The sequence below is a fragment of the Paramormyrops kingsleyae genome, chromosome 12, assembly GCF_048594095.1.
Source record: "Paramormyrops kingsleyae isolate MSU_618 chromosome 12, PKINGS_0.4, whole genome shotgun sequence".
In the NCBI taxonomy this organism is placed as follows: Eukaryota; Metazoa; Chordata; class Actinopteri; order Osteoglossiformes; family Mormyridae; genus Paramormyrops; species Paramormyrops kingsleyae.
In genome coordinates this window covers 14,820,333-14,834,995 of record NC_132808.1, presented here as the reverse complement: position 1 = coordinate 14,834,995, position 14,663 = coordinate 14,820,333, and the positions used below count along the sequence as shown (strand labels likewise).

At 41.8% G+C, this 14,663-nt stretch overlaps 1 protein-coding gene across 1 annotated transcript; it reads right to left on the bottom strand.

Moving 5' to 3' along the window:
- Nucleotides 1-3,285: 3,285 nt before the first annotated feature.
- LOC111858079 (keratin, type I cytoskeletal 13-like) lies at nt 3,286-5,845 on the bottom strand. Its single transcript, XM_023839478.2, has 7 exons — nt 5,189-5,845; nt 4,984-5,066; nt 4,709-4,865; nt 4,220-4,381; nt 4,005-4,130; nt 3,668-3,891; nt 3,286-3,439 (listed from the first exon to the last, which is right to left on the bottom strand). Exons 1-7 carry the CDS (start codon nt 5,828-5,830, stop codon nt 3,331-3,333), a joined length of 1,503 nt encoding a protein of 500 aa, XP_023695246.2. The 5' UTR covers nt 5,831-5,845; the 3' UTR covers nt 3,286-3,330.
- Between the last annotated feature and the right edge of the window lie 8,818 nt (nt 5,846-14,663).

The following is a 14,663-nucleotide window of genomic DNA, read 5'->3' as shown; positions in this document are numbered from 1 at the left end:
TGGGCACCATGGGGACTGGCTCCTCGGGAGTGGGCACCACGGGGACTGGCTCCTCAGGAGGCAGCGCGTTAGCCGCCGGGTCGGGACCCTCCGAGGGTGCCACATTGGGCGCCAGAACGGGAACCTCGGGTGCGGGGACCTCAGGTGCCGGAATGGGAACCTCGGGGGCGAGAACCTCCAGAGGCAGTGCAGGAGCCATCGGGCCAGGAACCACGGAGGGCACTGCAGCGGCCACCGGGTCAAGAACCTTGGGCGGCGGTGCAGCAGGAACAATGGGCACAGGTAGAACCTTGGGGGGCGGCGCTGCAGGAACCTCGGGCGGTGGCACAGGAACCTCCGGGGGCGCAGCCAGAACGGGTGGTGCAGGAACATCAGGGGGCTGAGCAGGAACTGGAACCACAGGGGATGAAGCAGGAACTGGAACCATGGAGGGCAAAGCAGGAACTGGAACCATGGGGGGCGGCGCGTCGGCCACCGGGACAGGAACCTTGGAGGGCGGCGTGTTGACTGCCGGGACGGGAACCGGAACCTCAAAGGGCGGTGCTGGAGCCACGGGACAGGAACCACAGGGGCAGGAACTGCGGCTCGGGGGAGGCGGGCACGGCATCTCCTGCTGAGGAAGCCTGCTCCATCCTCAAGTGGAGCAGCCTACTCAGTATCTCCTCCACCTTCTCCAGCTCATGGGGTGGGGACGCTGGAGTGACAGCAGCAAACTCCCTCTGCAGGAGCATGGCAGCCCCTGAAGAGGCTTGCACTACGGGTTCCGCCACTACCTGCCAGTAAAGGCCCTGGAGGGTAAAAAACCGTCAGGCCAGGGTCTAAGGTGTAGCCAACGGCGAAGCTGCAGGCAAATGAGCCTCGGGCGCAGGAACCATGGGGGACAGAGCCAGGGTTTGCACCTTGGTAGCAGGCGCTGTCCCTTTAAGGATCATGGGGACCTGCAGGATGGCATCCCCTGGCACCTATCCGTATACCTCGAAAGGCGATGGTGACGTCTGGCAGACGAGCGTCGGGCAGCTGCAGGGACGCAGTGGCGATGTGGGGTTTGTGCTTCCGCTTAGGTGAAGTGGCGGGCGGCTGAAGTAAAGTGGCGGCGGTGATTTCAGGCGCGAACACTGCTGGATTGAGGATCGGGAGGGGCTCCTCCCGACACGCAGCAGGGCAGGCAGCGGAGACCGAGATGACCCTTAGGAAGAGCTCCGGCATCTCCTGTCTTCGGTTCTTCCTCTTTGTCTTTTTCCTTGCTGTCCGGTAGTACATCGCAGCCTTCAGGTGTCAATCGCCAGTCGGCATCCCCCCAGTACAGGCGAGGATCACAGAACACATAGTTCTCCGAGATCAGCCTCGGGACACAGGCCATCTCGTCGTCTGGCAGGCGTGTTGGCGGATTGCCAGGCTTTTCTTTCACGAGTCCGGTCATTCTGTCGCGGCTGTATGCTTGGGCGTGGAGCGGGGAAGCAGGACAGAAGCGGTAGTATGGTAATCGTGGGATTTATTATGGAAAAACAAACGAGGCAACACTACAGATGGACGTTAGACTTCAATGACCGGACTGGGGAAAACATATTTAACGCAGACTTAAATGCTTTGAGCTAATGACAGCAATAGGAAACAGCTGATAAACACGGGGAATCCACACAAGGTTAACGAGGGGGGCGTGGCACACGGAAGGAGCGGACGATCAGGGCAGGACATTCATAATGCATTCATAGAAAATTAATAAGCAGCATGCAAGTACACCTTAACATCATAACATCCCTTAATTTAACAGCTTTAATATACATTAATAACAAACATTACATGAATATACAATTATTATAATGTTTGTTATTATTATATAATGTTTGTTATTAATGTATATTACAGCTGTCAAGGGATGTTAGGATGTAAAGGTATACATACATGATGTTTATGAATGTTTTATGAATACTTAATGAATACATTATGAAGGTGTACTGAACGTTTTAGGAATGCAATATAAAAGCATTATGAAGGTTCAGTTAATGTAAAGCGTTACCAAATGATTCTATGACAAAAACTCGCTGAGCTTTTTAAACGGTCTGGACCGACGAGTCCAGAAGGCTAATGCTAACGGTGAGCTGACTATGGTTACCACTGCTGTGTGTGGTGCTGATCAGCCCATGGTGTGGAGTGACTGGGTTGGAGCCGGCTGTCACATCACCTCTGCAACTGTACTCAGCATTGACCATCAGTTACAGAATGGTAGATCCGTAGTGTGTGTGTGAAATTTTTGGGGTATTTGAGAAATTTAAACATTCAATACCCAAGAAGGTTCATCTATAACAGGCTGATATAAAGCATATAAGACTTTCAGTTGTACACGAATGCTTATCAGTCTGCTTTATCTGAATACAAATGAAGAAAAAATAAACAAGTCATCATCCACCCTTCCATCCATCCTGTGTCACAGGGACTCAGTAAACTGTATTCAAATAACCAACAAAAAAAAACTACACATGCATAGTGTGAGGATGGGGTCTGAACCCTCACCACAGCCTCACCACCCTCACCCAGTCTGCTTCACCTGAATACTGGATGCTGCGGTTGATTAAGCGTTATAGTGGCTACTTCGACCTGCGTGATCCGGTACCTCATTGTGAAGTATGAGTCCTCAGTTGGAACTAGCCGATCATTTACTCTCCCTGCTTCATGGATCTGCCTGAATAACCTTCCCATTTTTCAGCCCTCTAATTGTGCGATCCTGTTCTTCTCTTGGAGTGAGTGTGTGTATCACTTTCCTGGTGTCTGCATGTATGATTTCCTTACCCTTCACCCCCACAATAGATCTACTGGCCTTTTGAGCCTTGCTACTGTACCTGACTATGACTCCTGCCTTTTGCCATTAAAATCTGGTTGCTCTGCATTTGGATTCTTGTCTCCCAAGTGCTGTTGTTACACATAGGACATTCATTGACAAGAAAATAGTCTGGATCTGAAAATGATTTATTTCAGGCAACTATATGAACTAGATATTTCTTAGGAATTGAATGGTAAAAGCATGTGCAAACTTGATTTTTACATTATAACAAAAAGCAATAGCATTTGCAGATGAGCTACAACTTTGTTATGTCTTTAGAATTATGTCAGTGGCTCTTTTTGCCCTGAATGACAACCTCATATGGTCATTCAGTGGGCAGAGCTATAGTCTCACATCTGTGTTTGGCTCCCATGCTTAGTCTTTGTGTGCAGTATTTGTGTTCTAGATTCTTGGAACAATAGTCCTATTCATCACTCGTGAATAAAAAAAACCAGAATGACACAATGTAAGGTCCAGCATTTGATTTTGCTTTATTTTTTTGGCTGGCTCTCTCATTTGGTTAAAGAACTGGAGGTGGCGGAGGAAGTGGAGCTCACCACCTTTCCGTCCACCACCTCCTCCACAACTGTCACCACCTTGCGTGTTGTGGTGGTTGATGAGCTGAAAAATAAAGAAATATGATCATGAGTTCACATTGTCCCAGTTAAGGATAAGCAATTATGGCAGATAGGTACATTATAGAAGTTTATAATATGTATAATTGAAATAATTAAAAAGTAATTTATTAAAAAATATTCTGTGAAATTATATTCCATTGGGTATGATTCTCTGTGATATTCATTAAGATTCACTGTACGTTCCTTTGGACAAAAGTGCAAAGAAACTTACCTGCTTGTGGCCTCTCCATCCAGCAGCCTTCTGTATTCTGCTATCTCCATCTCCAGGCGTGTCTTGATGTCCAGCAGCGCATTGTACTCCTGCCGTTGACGTTCCAAGTCAGCACGGAGCTGCATCAGCTGCTCCTCCAGGCTGGTTACTTGCATCTGGAAGCCAGCAAGCTGCCTACCGTACCGGGCTTCAGTTTCTGCCAGTGTGCCTTCCAGGGATGCTTTCTAAGAGCAGGAGTTACAACACAGAGTGTTAAAGAGAGTGTCTGAGCAGGAGCAAGATGCAGAGCAGAGCAACAGTGCTAGTGGACTTCGTAGAGTGTGACACGCATCCTTACCATGCTTAACTGGGACTGGAGCTCAATTTCAAGACTTTGCAGGGTGCGCTTGACTTCCTTGATTTCACTTTGCGATTGATGCAGAACTTCTGTGCTGGAGGCAACTTCTTTGTTCAGCGTCTCTGTCTGTTGAGTGAATCCAAAAAGCATGACATTTTGAATGTGACTCTTCAAACCACTAATAATAATAATAATAATGACAATAATAGTTTTACCTTAGCATGGAACCAAGATTCCAGTTCTCTTTGGTTCTTGGCTGCCATCACCTCATACTGCTCACGGATTTCTGCCATAACTTTGCTGAGGTCTTCTTGTGGTGCAGCATCCACCTCCACATGCACCTGACCACTCATCTGAGTCCTCAAGGCCAGGAGCTCCTGCAATCACACGTAAAACGGCCTGTTCACTATCTTAGTAGTAACACTCATCTACTTTGTGCTTTTGTGGAAGTCGCAAAAGGCTGTTTATCATCTTAGAGAAATTAAACATTTCAGGGCCAATTCACTGTTCATTTTTCAAATAGCTGTGAACTGTATTAAAATGTAATTTGTAAATCTATAAATAGCATGCCGATCTTTGAAATTTAGCTTAATAATATTAAATAAATAAAAATTTTAATTGATTTTTTAAAATATCTTGGAAAAAATACATGTATAGTTTTTTTCCTGCCTCTTTATGTATTTGCTCATTCTGTTTGGACTCACCTCCTCGTGGTTCTTCTTAAGGAAGATAAGTTCTTCCTTCAGCCCCTCGATCTGCATCTCAAGGTCTGATCTGCTCAATGTCAGCTCATCTAGGACTCTCTTAAGACCAGCAATGTCTGCTTCCACAGACTGCCTCATGGCCAGCTCATTCTCATACCTGAGTATCAGATAAGTCAAATGTAAAAAGCATGCATGTATAAAATCTTTAATAATTAGTACATTACTCTTTTCTAAAATCATAATGCAGCTGCTGTTTTTGTTAAAATGAAACTCACTTCATTCTGAAGTCATCGGCAGCCAGCTTGGCATTGTCAACGCTGAGATAAATGCCTCCATTGACTCGAGTGGCATCCTGGATCTTAAACAAAAGACACGGCAAAATTATGCTAAAGCAGTACAAAAAAAAAACACTTCACTGTTCAATTATCACTATTGTGTAGTTACGTCCAAACTGCTATTGTTCTTTAGAACATGGTTTACCTTAGTCTGCAGATCTTTTATGGTGGCCTCGTAGGCAGAGGTGTCCCGAGCAGAGGGAGTGGTCTTGCTCTCCAAAAACTGGCGGATCTTCAGCTCAAGGTCAGCATTGGCCTTCTCCAGTGAGCGCACCTTGTCCAGGTAAGTAGCCAGACGGTCATTCAGGTTCTGCATGGTGGCCTTCTCGTTGACGGACACATTCATGCCATCTCCCAGATTGAAGCCACCTGCTCCTCCACCAGAGCTGAAGCCTCCAGAGCTGAAGCCTCCAGAGCTATAGCCCCCAGAGCCATAGCCTCCAGAACCAAAGCTTCCAGAGCTAGAGACGCTGGACATGAGCACCCCACCACCACCAGCACCAACGTGCACGCTGGGAGCTCGTTGGGCAAGGGACCTCATGCCCCCTACACTCATGGATGCCCGTGAGCTTCCCATGGAGGAACCCATGGAGGAACCCATCGAGGACCCAACTGAGGATCTGAAGCTGGAATGCATGGCGATGATGGTTTCAAGAATGGTGCTACTCTGCTCTGGATAGAGAGGAGTGGTTGTGCAGTGGACAGGCAGAGGTGCTGCTTTTAAACTGTAAATTCTGAGGAGGGGTTTCGGTTGGTGGGTGGGCTTGAGCTTAGACAAAAGGGACATTTCAGCCCATGGCCATCTATCAAAGAGGAAAGCTGCAGGGCACTAAGCCTGTCATATGAAGAATGTAAAATCTCACACAAACAACGCCCTGCAAGTCTTTACCGGACCAGCTCTACCCCAAAGCTCTTCACTGTCTATTTTACAAAGGTTATCTGAAAAGAGATCAGAAGTGTCAGGCTCTATCAATCAACAAGCAGAGTGATTGCACAAGTTGTGCAATATGCTTTTAAAATGCTGAGAAAAATACACAAGATTCTTGAATAAAGTCACATACACACACAGACACACATTGTGGGATTGCATTATACTGTCATTCATGAGTGAAGTTTTGAATTTTATGTACAATTCTCCTTTGTTTTACAGTCAGGTGTCATTACTTTTAGGAACACCCTAAAAGAGAGGGTGTTGAATTTTCAAATCAATTAAATTTCGTCTTAACTGCACTCTTTTCTGAAATACATTGTGCACCTAACACATCTGTTTCTACTAATAATGAAGTTTTTTTGCAAAATACTTTTCTTTGTTTCGTGGTTCTCTTCAGTTCAAAAATGTATTTAAATCTGGAACATTCTAACTAGCAAGTCCAAAAAACTATTTCACTGGTTCAAAATTATTTGCATTTGTAAACTCAGTCAATCAAAAGTGAAAAGCAAAATGACTGCCCCACTGGGAATGTGGAAAATATAAAAAAAGTATTGAAAAATATCTGTCATGAAAGGATATAATTTGGATACCTACAGTATTCCTTCAGTATTGTTTAATACGTAAAGCAAGTTGGTGGTCTCAAAGACAGCATATAAAGTAAATAATTCTATTCATTCATTATCAAAGAGTAACCAAAATTTTTACTATTAAAAATACTTCAAATATTTAGCTGACAATTGTCACGCTTAACATTTCTTGCTTAATTATCTGGGTATATGACAACAAATTAACTTCAGAATATTTTACTTATTAACAAAAAAAATGAAAATAATGCAACATTTTAATAAAACCAGGCTGATCTATGTAGTTAATGTCTACTTTTGAGCCAGCTTTACAACATGTAGCATACCTTCAAGTTATATACACAGAGACTGCACAGTGCTTAGAAAGACAATAATTAAATATTTACAATTGCCTGTAGTCAAAATTATTTACAGAGAGATCTTCCAAGTATAGTTAACAAGTGCAGTGTGGTTATCAACTGAATTATTCCCAGTATGGAAATTTCAATATATGCTCCTGATTCCTTGGCAACTTTGCACAAACAAATTTGTTTGCATAAGTCTGTTTGCTTCAAACAGGAGGGACTTCGTTCCACCGCAGTTACCTCATTGACAGTCTGTCAAGGTTTGTTTTTCTTGTAACTTGCTACTCCAAACATTGTCCTTCTATCACCATAGAAATGATGAGAAAAACTAAAATTTTCCATTTTTTAACTGTAAGCCATTGTATAAGAAATCATACTGGATATATATTTTTAGTAACATCACATTTCACTTGCTCCCTTTTTGTTTTGCAAGCTTTTTTTGTTTAATCATGCTTGAACCGCAATCGCAATCAAATATTAAAATTTCATTACTTTCCAAAAACATCTCATACAAACATCTTTAAGTTTGAAAACAGGTTATTTGCATACAAAAGTGATACAAAGCCATAGCTTTTTAATGTATTTGCAATATAACTAATGGTACCAAATTAAGTCTTCAAATTAAGTCTTCACAGTAAGACTACCCTTACAAAGGGTTTATGAATGGTTTAAAATCAGGTTATTAATTAGGTTGTTACACTTTGTAGATCATTAATAGACAATTATAAACATGTTGTAACAGTTGTTTATTATTCAGTTTGTACAATTTATAAATGGCAGAAGGGATCCTTATTGTGAAATGGTACCATTAGTTTTAACCTAAAATACGGATTTTCTGTGTTCAGTGATACAAAAAGACCCTTCTTTAATCATATATGAAGCATGAACGCTTTAGAATTCAAATGTAGCGTTGCATGTTTCAGGTGTTGTCCCACCAGGTGTTTCAGCTTCACAGCAAAAATATTCGCCACAAGCAAAAACAAGTAACCCCACACGCCCCTTTTTGATGGCTGCCAGTCCTTTGTGCTTCCAGCAAGAACAGAAAAAACTACATGTATTATTTAAAACCAGCAATGCATGTGGGATATTATAAATTTGGTGCCCGTGTTAAACTCCAGAACGGTTTAAATGAAATCATTTTATTTTTAACATTAAACTTAAAGTTGTGCTTCCAGTTCTTCCAGTGGCTGCTTACATTGAAAAGGGCATTTTTATTTGTAAAAAATATAACCCTAAGTTCCTTATTGTACCGATGGAGATTGTCTTCAAAGAAAGGTCTGCTTAAGTTTGATTAGAGTTTATTTGCAATTCAAAGGTAACACAAGATTATTCTGTTCTGGTTAAAAAAGGAGTGTGCATGAAAAAAGGGAGAGTCTCGAGTTTGTCAGAGAAGGCATGTATGGACAAGATATCCTTATGTCATAAACCACAGGCTGAGAGTTGCTGGACCCGATTAGCAAGAACTGCTCATTTTGAAAAAGTATGATTAATCATGTCCAAGAGGGAAAATTTGCAATTGCACTAAAATGTTTATAAAATTAGAGAAACAGAGAAAGACTTTTCATGTTGTCCTATACACTTATAAATGTTTATAGGTTTAAAACACTAAAACACTATATACAGTCAAAGTAAAAAGTATGTGAACCCTTTGGACTTATCTGGTTTTCTGCAGGAATTGGTCATAAAAAGTGATCTGATCTTCATCTAAAGTCACAGGTACTGATACACACAATGAGCTTAAGCCAATAATACACAAAAAATTCTACTCTTTCATGTCTTTATTATACAAACACAATCAACGTTCACAGTGGTGGCGGAAAAAGTAAGTGAACCTTTGGATTTTTTATTTTTTTTGCCACCCCCCCCCCCCTGCAGAGGGCTGCTTTATTTATTTATTTATTTATTAATTATTTTTTATATATATATATTTCCTCCACCACCACCCCTCTGCGGAGGACTGCTTTATTTTTATTTATTTGTTTGTTTTTTGGATTTAATAACTGGTTGACCCTCCTTTGGCAGCAATGGCCTCAACCAGGCGCTTCCTGTAACTGCAGGTCAGACCTGCACATCATGCAGGGGGAATTTCAGCCCATTCTTCCCTGCAGAACGGCCTTAACTCTTCCATATTCTTTGGTTGTCGTCTGTGTATGGCTCTCTGCAAGTCATTCCACAGCATCTCAATAGGACTGAGATCTGGGCTCTGACTGGGTCACTCCAAAGGCGGATTTTGTTCTTCTGAAACCATTGTGCTGTGGATTTGCTGCGATGTTTGGGGTCATTGTCCTGTTCTATCACCCAGCCTCTTCTGAGCTTCAATTGATGGACAGACACCTTCACATTATCCTGGATAATTTGTTGATAAACTTGGGAATTCATTTTCCGCTCAATGATGGCAAGCTGTCCAGGTCCTGACACAGCAAAGCAGGCCCAAATCACGATGTTCCCTTCACTGTATTTTACTGATGTTTTGATGTTGATATGCAGGTGCCCTTTTTACGGCAAATGAATTTCTGCTTGTTCCTCCCAAATAGTTCAATTTTGGTTTCATCACTCCAGAAAACATTTTCCCAGGACCACTGTGAAGAGTCCAAGTGCTCTACTGCAAACTTCAGGTATGCAGCAATGTTCTCTTTGACAGCAGTGGCTTCCTGCTTGGTGTCCTGCTATGGACTCCTTTCTTGTTCAGTGTGTTGCGTTTGTTGAATCATGAACAAATGATTCAACAATCATCTGACACAGACACACACACCTGTCAAAAGTACCATAGTCAAAGGATAATTCCATGTGATTTTATTGTAAAATATGGAAAATGGCAAAAATGAAAAATCCTTATTTTAGTAAGTCTATACTATACATAAATATTTATTAAAATGGCTATTATAATCAAGTTAAGGAAACTGCATTTTCTAATCACTCATCTACTGTACCAACTGATACTCTTGGCAGAATATATCATTAAAAAATTATCTTAGCAACATACCAGTTCATACAGTATATATAAAGCTGAAAATTGGGTAGAAAAGTAAACTCAAAATTACTTAACTTATTTTCTCTTTTTTAATATTTCAGCAGTAAGTGCTGATGTTTTTATACTACACCATAAATATAGTGCATTACAAATTGGAGACTTATAAAGCATTGAAGAGAACACTTAGAAACACAAGCAATTGGATTTACTGACTTTAAAACGGAATTTGTTGACAAAAGTTTACAAAAAAAAACGACAAATATGCAGGTTAATAACAAAACAGACATACATTGTAAGGATGTTGAGAAAGTAATCCTAAACAATTTAGCCTCAAGTGTTCTGACCTGAGTAGGCCACCAGTACTTGTCTCTGACAGGCTATAATTTTTCCTTAAGGCAGAGGGTACATTTTCCCCTGAAATGTCTGATCCTGCATGGTTTGACTATAAGGCATTTGTCTCAACAAGCCTCATGCATAGGATGGAGAATTAAATTCTTATAATGCGGATTCCAGAGATTTCAGAGGTGTTTCAAAGTTCAGAGGGGAAAAAACAGAATATCAGTATAAAATTATTGTGACTAATAACAAAGTAACAGGGCTGTTCTTGTTGCCCCAGTTCCCTGTTGAGCTTTTGGAACAGAACATTCTGTAAACCGGCATGGGAAGTGAGCAAATGGCTTGTGTTACAGGCGGGGGTGTCAAAGGGGCATGTGTACCCTAGCAGATTCAGGGGGCCCAACTCTTGATGGGAACGCCTGAATACATGAAATTATACATAGAATTATGGGGGGGGAAAGCTACGTGACATTTTGCATTTTGTCAAGGAGCCCAGAATTTCTAGGTACGCCCCTGGTTACACTGGCCAAAGTGGTGTAGCATTTCAAGATTCCACGGTGATTGGCACGAAGCACACACGACATCCAATCATATTCCATTATTCTCCAGTTGCTCAAGTGCAATCCCGCCCCACCCGCTTATAAGTATCCAGGTGGAAAGTCAGAGATATGTGCAAATAAAAAAAAAGAAATAACAAACTCATACATAATTCACTAGTTATTTGAGTAGCGTAAAGTACAGCAAAACAGATCAACAAGGGTAGGCCATCGTGGAATGCATGCAACAGAGTAGTGAGACTATTGTAAGCCTGAAAAATGCCATCTACATATTGGAAGCACAGATTTTCACTAGGAGGAAAGGTAAAATAGATGTCATTGTATTGCAGGATGTGACTGGCAATTGACAGGCTAACATGAAACATGTCATTGTGCATAAATATTTTACTCTGAAGCACAGTTTGCTGTTACCAATTGTATAATATCACCTTCTTGAAATTCTGCACATTTTGTGCAGTCTGGCACACCCCTATGAGTAATTCCAGCCCACACTGAAATGTTACCTCCACGGTGCCCTGGGAGTTGAGTCGTTGCACCCCCGGCAATAGCATTATGTCCACGCCTGGTTGTTTTTCCATAAACTAAATCCAACCTGGATGCAGCAAGATATTCACTGCAATGAAAGGCTTTATATTCAATACTGTTCAGAATATGAGAAAAAAACTATATATTCTTTTATACATTTGTTATTCAAGACAATGAACATAATTTGAACCTACTGTCCCGGAACATGCTTTGTACTAGGGTTATTTCTCGAAAATAAAGCTCTTTGTAATGGTTTCATTGAAACATGAGCATTTTTCAGGGTTGAAGCAATTGATGTACTGATAATTCATAAGTCAAATCATCCTCTTCGATTCTGTGCTAAATTTACTCATATATTTATGTTTACATGCAGTACATTACCGGTTCCCAGTCCTGGGAGCGTGGCGAGTATTGCATGAAATGCTGAGAATTTTGAGTGGGGTCTGTGAATTTCAAGGAATATTTGGATACATCAGAAACACGCCTTTTATGCGACCCCTGTCGATCGTGTGTTTTTATCGCATGAGAAAAGAAATTGAAACAGTTACACTTATCAAATATTAAATCTCTCCAGTCGATCGATCTGCCTCCTGTGGCCCGCCCCTCCCCCTCCCTCCCGATTGACAGGTTTAAAAGTCCATGATTTTTTTTTGCACAAACAAATCGGTCCGTAGTCAACAAAAGGTTGGGATCGAACCATTACAGTACATCAATCCACCTTCCTGCTGCTTGAAAAGGAAACAGCACATTTAACCAAGCACCTTTTTGTCAAGCATTCTGCATTATCCATCTAATTGCTGAATTCAGTCTTTACGTATCACTTACTGTACATGAAGATCGGGATCCCACGCTTACAAGCTATAAATGCCCTAACATCCTATGAACTTTCGAAGAATACTTAAGGTAGATTTGTGACATCTGATTTAAGCAAGTCAATCAAACCTACTTTAAAAGAGAATGCTTGTCAGTGACAGCTCCATAGTCACATGATGTAATGAACCCAGAATTTAACCTGTCGCAACAGAACGATTTGCTCAATAGCCTATTAAGAGTAAAAACTGCAACGCACAACCAGATACAAAAGATCAATTCATTTATTTCATTAAACATCTAAAAGTCCAGACATGCTGCACAACACCAACTTTCAGGGCGGTAGAAGTCCTGGGCAGTGCACAACGCTCGTATGAGTTTTACACAAAAATGATTGGTTCAGAGAGATAACCAATCAGATTGTAGAGGAGGTGGGTCCAAGACATCTGACTAAATGTTTCACTTTTGATTGGTTAAAGGTAGAAGGAAGTCAGGAAAAAAAAAAAACCACTACAAACAAAAGTGTGATCTGTAAAGACAACACGTACAGTACCAGCATTACAAAGCTACACCACCTCGCCCGCCCTCTCCAATACTACAGCAGCACGGTCGCAGGCAGGGACGCTGTAAAGGGGGCGCTAAAAAATTTGAAACATAAAATTATACCATTTATATAATTATTATTATATATACATTTTATCATTTACATGCATTGAAGTCAATTAAATTTAAATTTGCAGGCTTTCTATTTACAAAAAAAAAATACCTTTAAAATTTGTTTTCTACATTTTTGGTATAAAGAAGAAACTCGGACATCCTCTGTACCCCATGTCTTTTAGCTGTAATTATTCAGCCCTGCCTTCTCCTGATTAGCCTACAGTACGTACTAAAGCCCTGCGCGGGACTATTTTTTTAATCCCGCTCCCGCCCACTCCCGCTGAATTTCTGACCATTACCGCCCACTCCCGCTGAATTTCTGACGATTCCCGCCCAATCCCGCCCGCTGTCTCTGTCACTCCCGCCCGCTCCCGCCCACGACAATCTAAAACCCGCCCAATCCCGTGAGATTTATCCCGCGGGACCCGCTCCCAATGCAGGGCTCTACCTGGGAGTACAGCAATGGGGCAGGTGTGTCGCCTCAATCCTGAAGTGTCAGATTTGTGCCCGTTGTGCACTATCGCTTTGCCGCACTTCACACAACACACAAAGTTCAACTCTTTACCCTCTTTGTTTGTTACAATTTTAAAGTTTTTCCATATCTCCGATTTCCCCAATTTTAGTTTTGTTTTATATTCTCCCTTTGCAATTTTATTAACAACATCAGCTGCATCCTCCATCCTGCTAAGTTAACAATTTTGGGACCCGCTGTCTATTTTTATACCGCCCGCTATCTCTGTCACTCCCGCCCGCTCCCGCCCACGACAATCTAAAACCCGGCCAATCCCGTGAGATTTGCGTTGGGTCCCGCGGGATCCCGCTCCCAACGCAGGGCTCTAGTACGTACCTTTGGAGGGGTCAGTATGAGTTTCAGCTCCTGCATAAAATGCCGACATAAAAATTTGGCTATAAGAAAAAAATTGTCTACACAAATGTGACAGAGAATTGAACAAGCCTGACATGGTCTGCCCGATTTAGAACCCCCCGAATATAAAAACAAATAAGTATGCACATGTGAAACATTATGCATCGGGAATTCTTCCGTGGCCACCCCATTCTGAAATTCCTAAGGCAGGGACCCGCTGTTCGTTTTGCCCAAGGTGACATTTTGTCAGGGGGCTCAGAATCAATAGCTCTGCCCCTAGTCACAGGACTAACACAGACACAAAAAAAAATCAAGTTTAAAAGCACTCTCAATTTAAGCACGTTGTTTCATAGGATTTTATTAGGACCTAAGCCCTATAGGCAACAATAAAAGAGCGAGCGAAAATATCATGCAAAATACTTCTGATTACATTCCTTGACACTACAGTTATTTCTACTAGTTTTAATATTTCATTACTTTTCTTGTGAAATAGATGCGAGCTAGCTAGTAGGCAGCCAGATGCCCTGTACTTCTGCAATGTTTTTCATATAATTCAGGGATCGGCAACCTGCGGCTCGCGAGCTTCGAGTGGCTCTTTGAGCTCGAGGCTGCGGCGCTTCTCGGAACGATAGACGCATTCGCATTTTTATGTCTTAACATATCATGAGAATACTTTCGTAAATATAAATAATTTATTTATGGGTTAATATTATTATTTTTCATTTAGATATTTCTTTAGTTATATTTGAATGAAGTGGTCCGTCGCGTGCTTCTGTGATGTTTTAACTGCATAATCTTCCTTAAAGTCATTCTCTATGACGAGAGAGCTCCGGTGAAGTGGTATGCTTTCCGGAGTTTCCTTCAGTGTCCGAGATGTAGGCTTCAAATCTATTGAGATTCCTAATTCTTTCATATACTTTTCGTAGTAAATCGTCACCACGCCTTCCCAAAAATTCTTATATTTTCTCCGATTTACATATTATAGGCAGCTGAGTTCGGGGTGGTGAGGACATTTTGCACCGCTCGGTCAGCACAGGTAC

Coding starts and splice junctions, on each gene's coding strand:
- LOC111858079 (XM_023839478.2), bottom strand. CDS start 5,830: ATGTCCCTTTTGTCTAAGCTCAAGCCCACCCACCAACCGAAACCCCTC. Junction 4,866..4,983: donor GCCGATGACTTCAGAATGAA/GTGAGTTTCATT, acceptor TCTGATACTCAG/GTATGAGAATGAGCTGGCCA. Junction 4,131..4,219: donor AATCTTGGTTCCATGCTAAG/GTAAAACTATTA, acceptor TTCACTCAACAG/ACAGAGACGCTGAACAAAGA.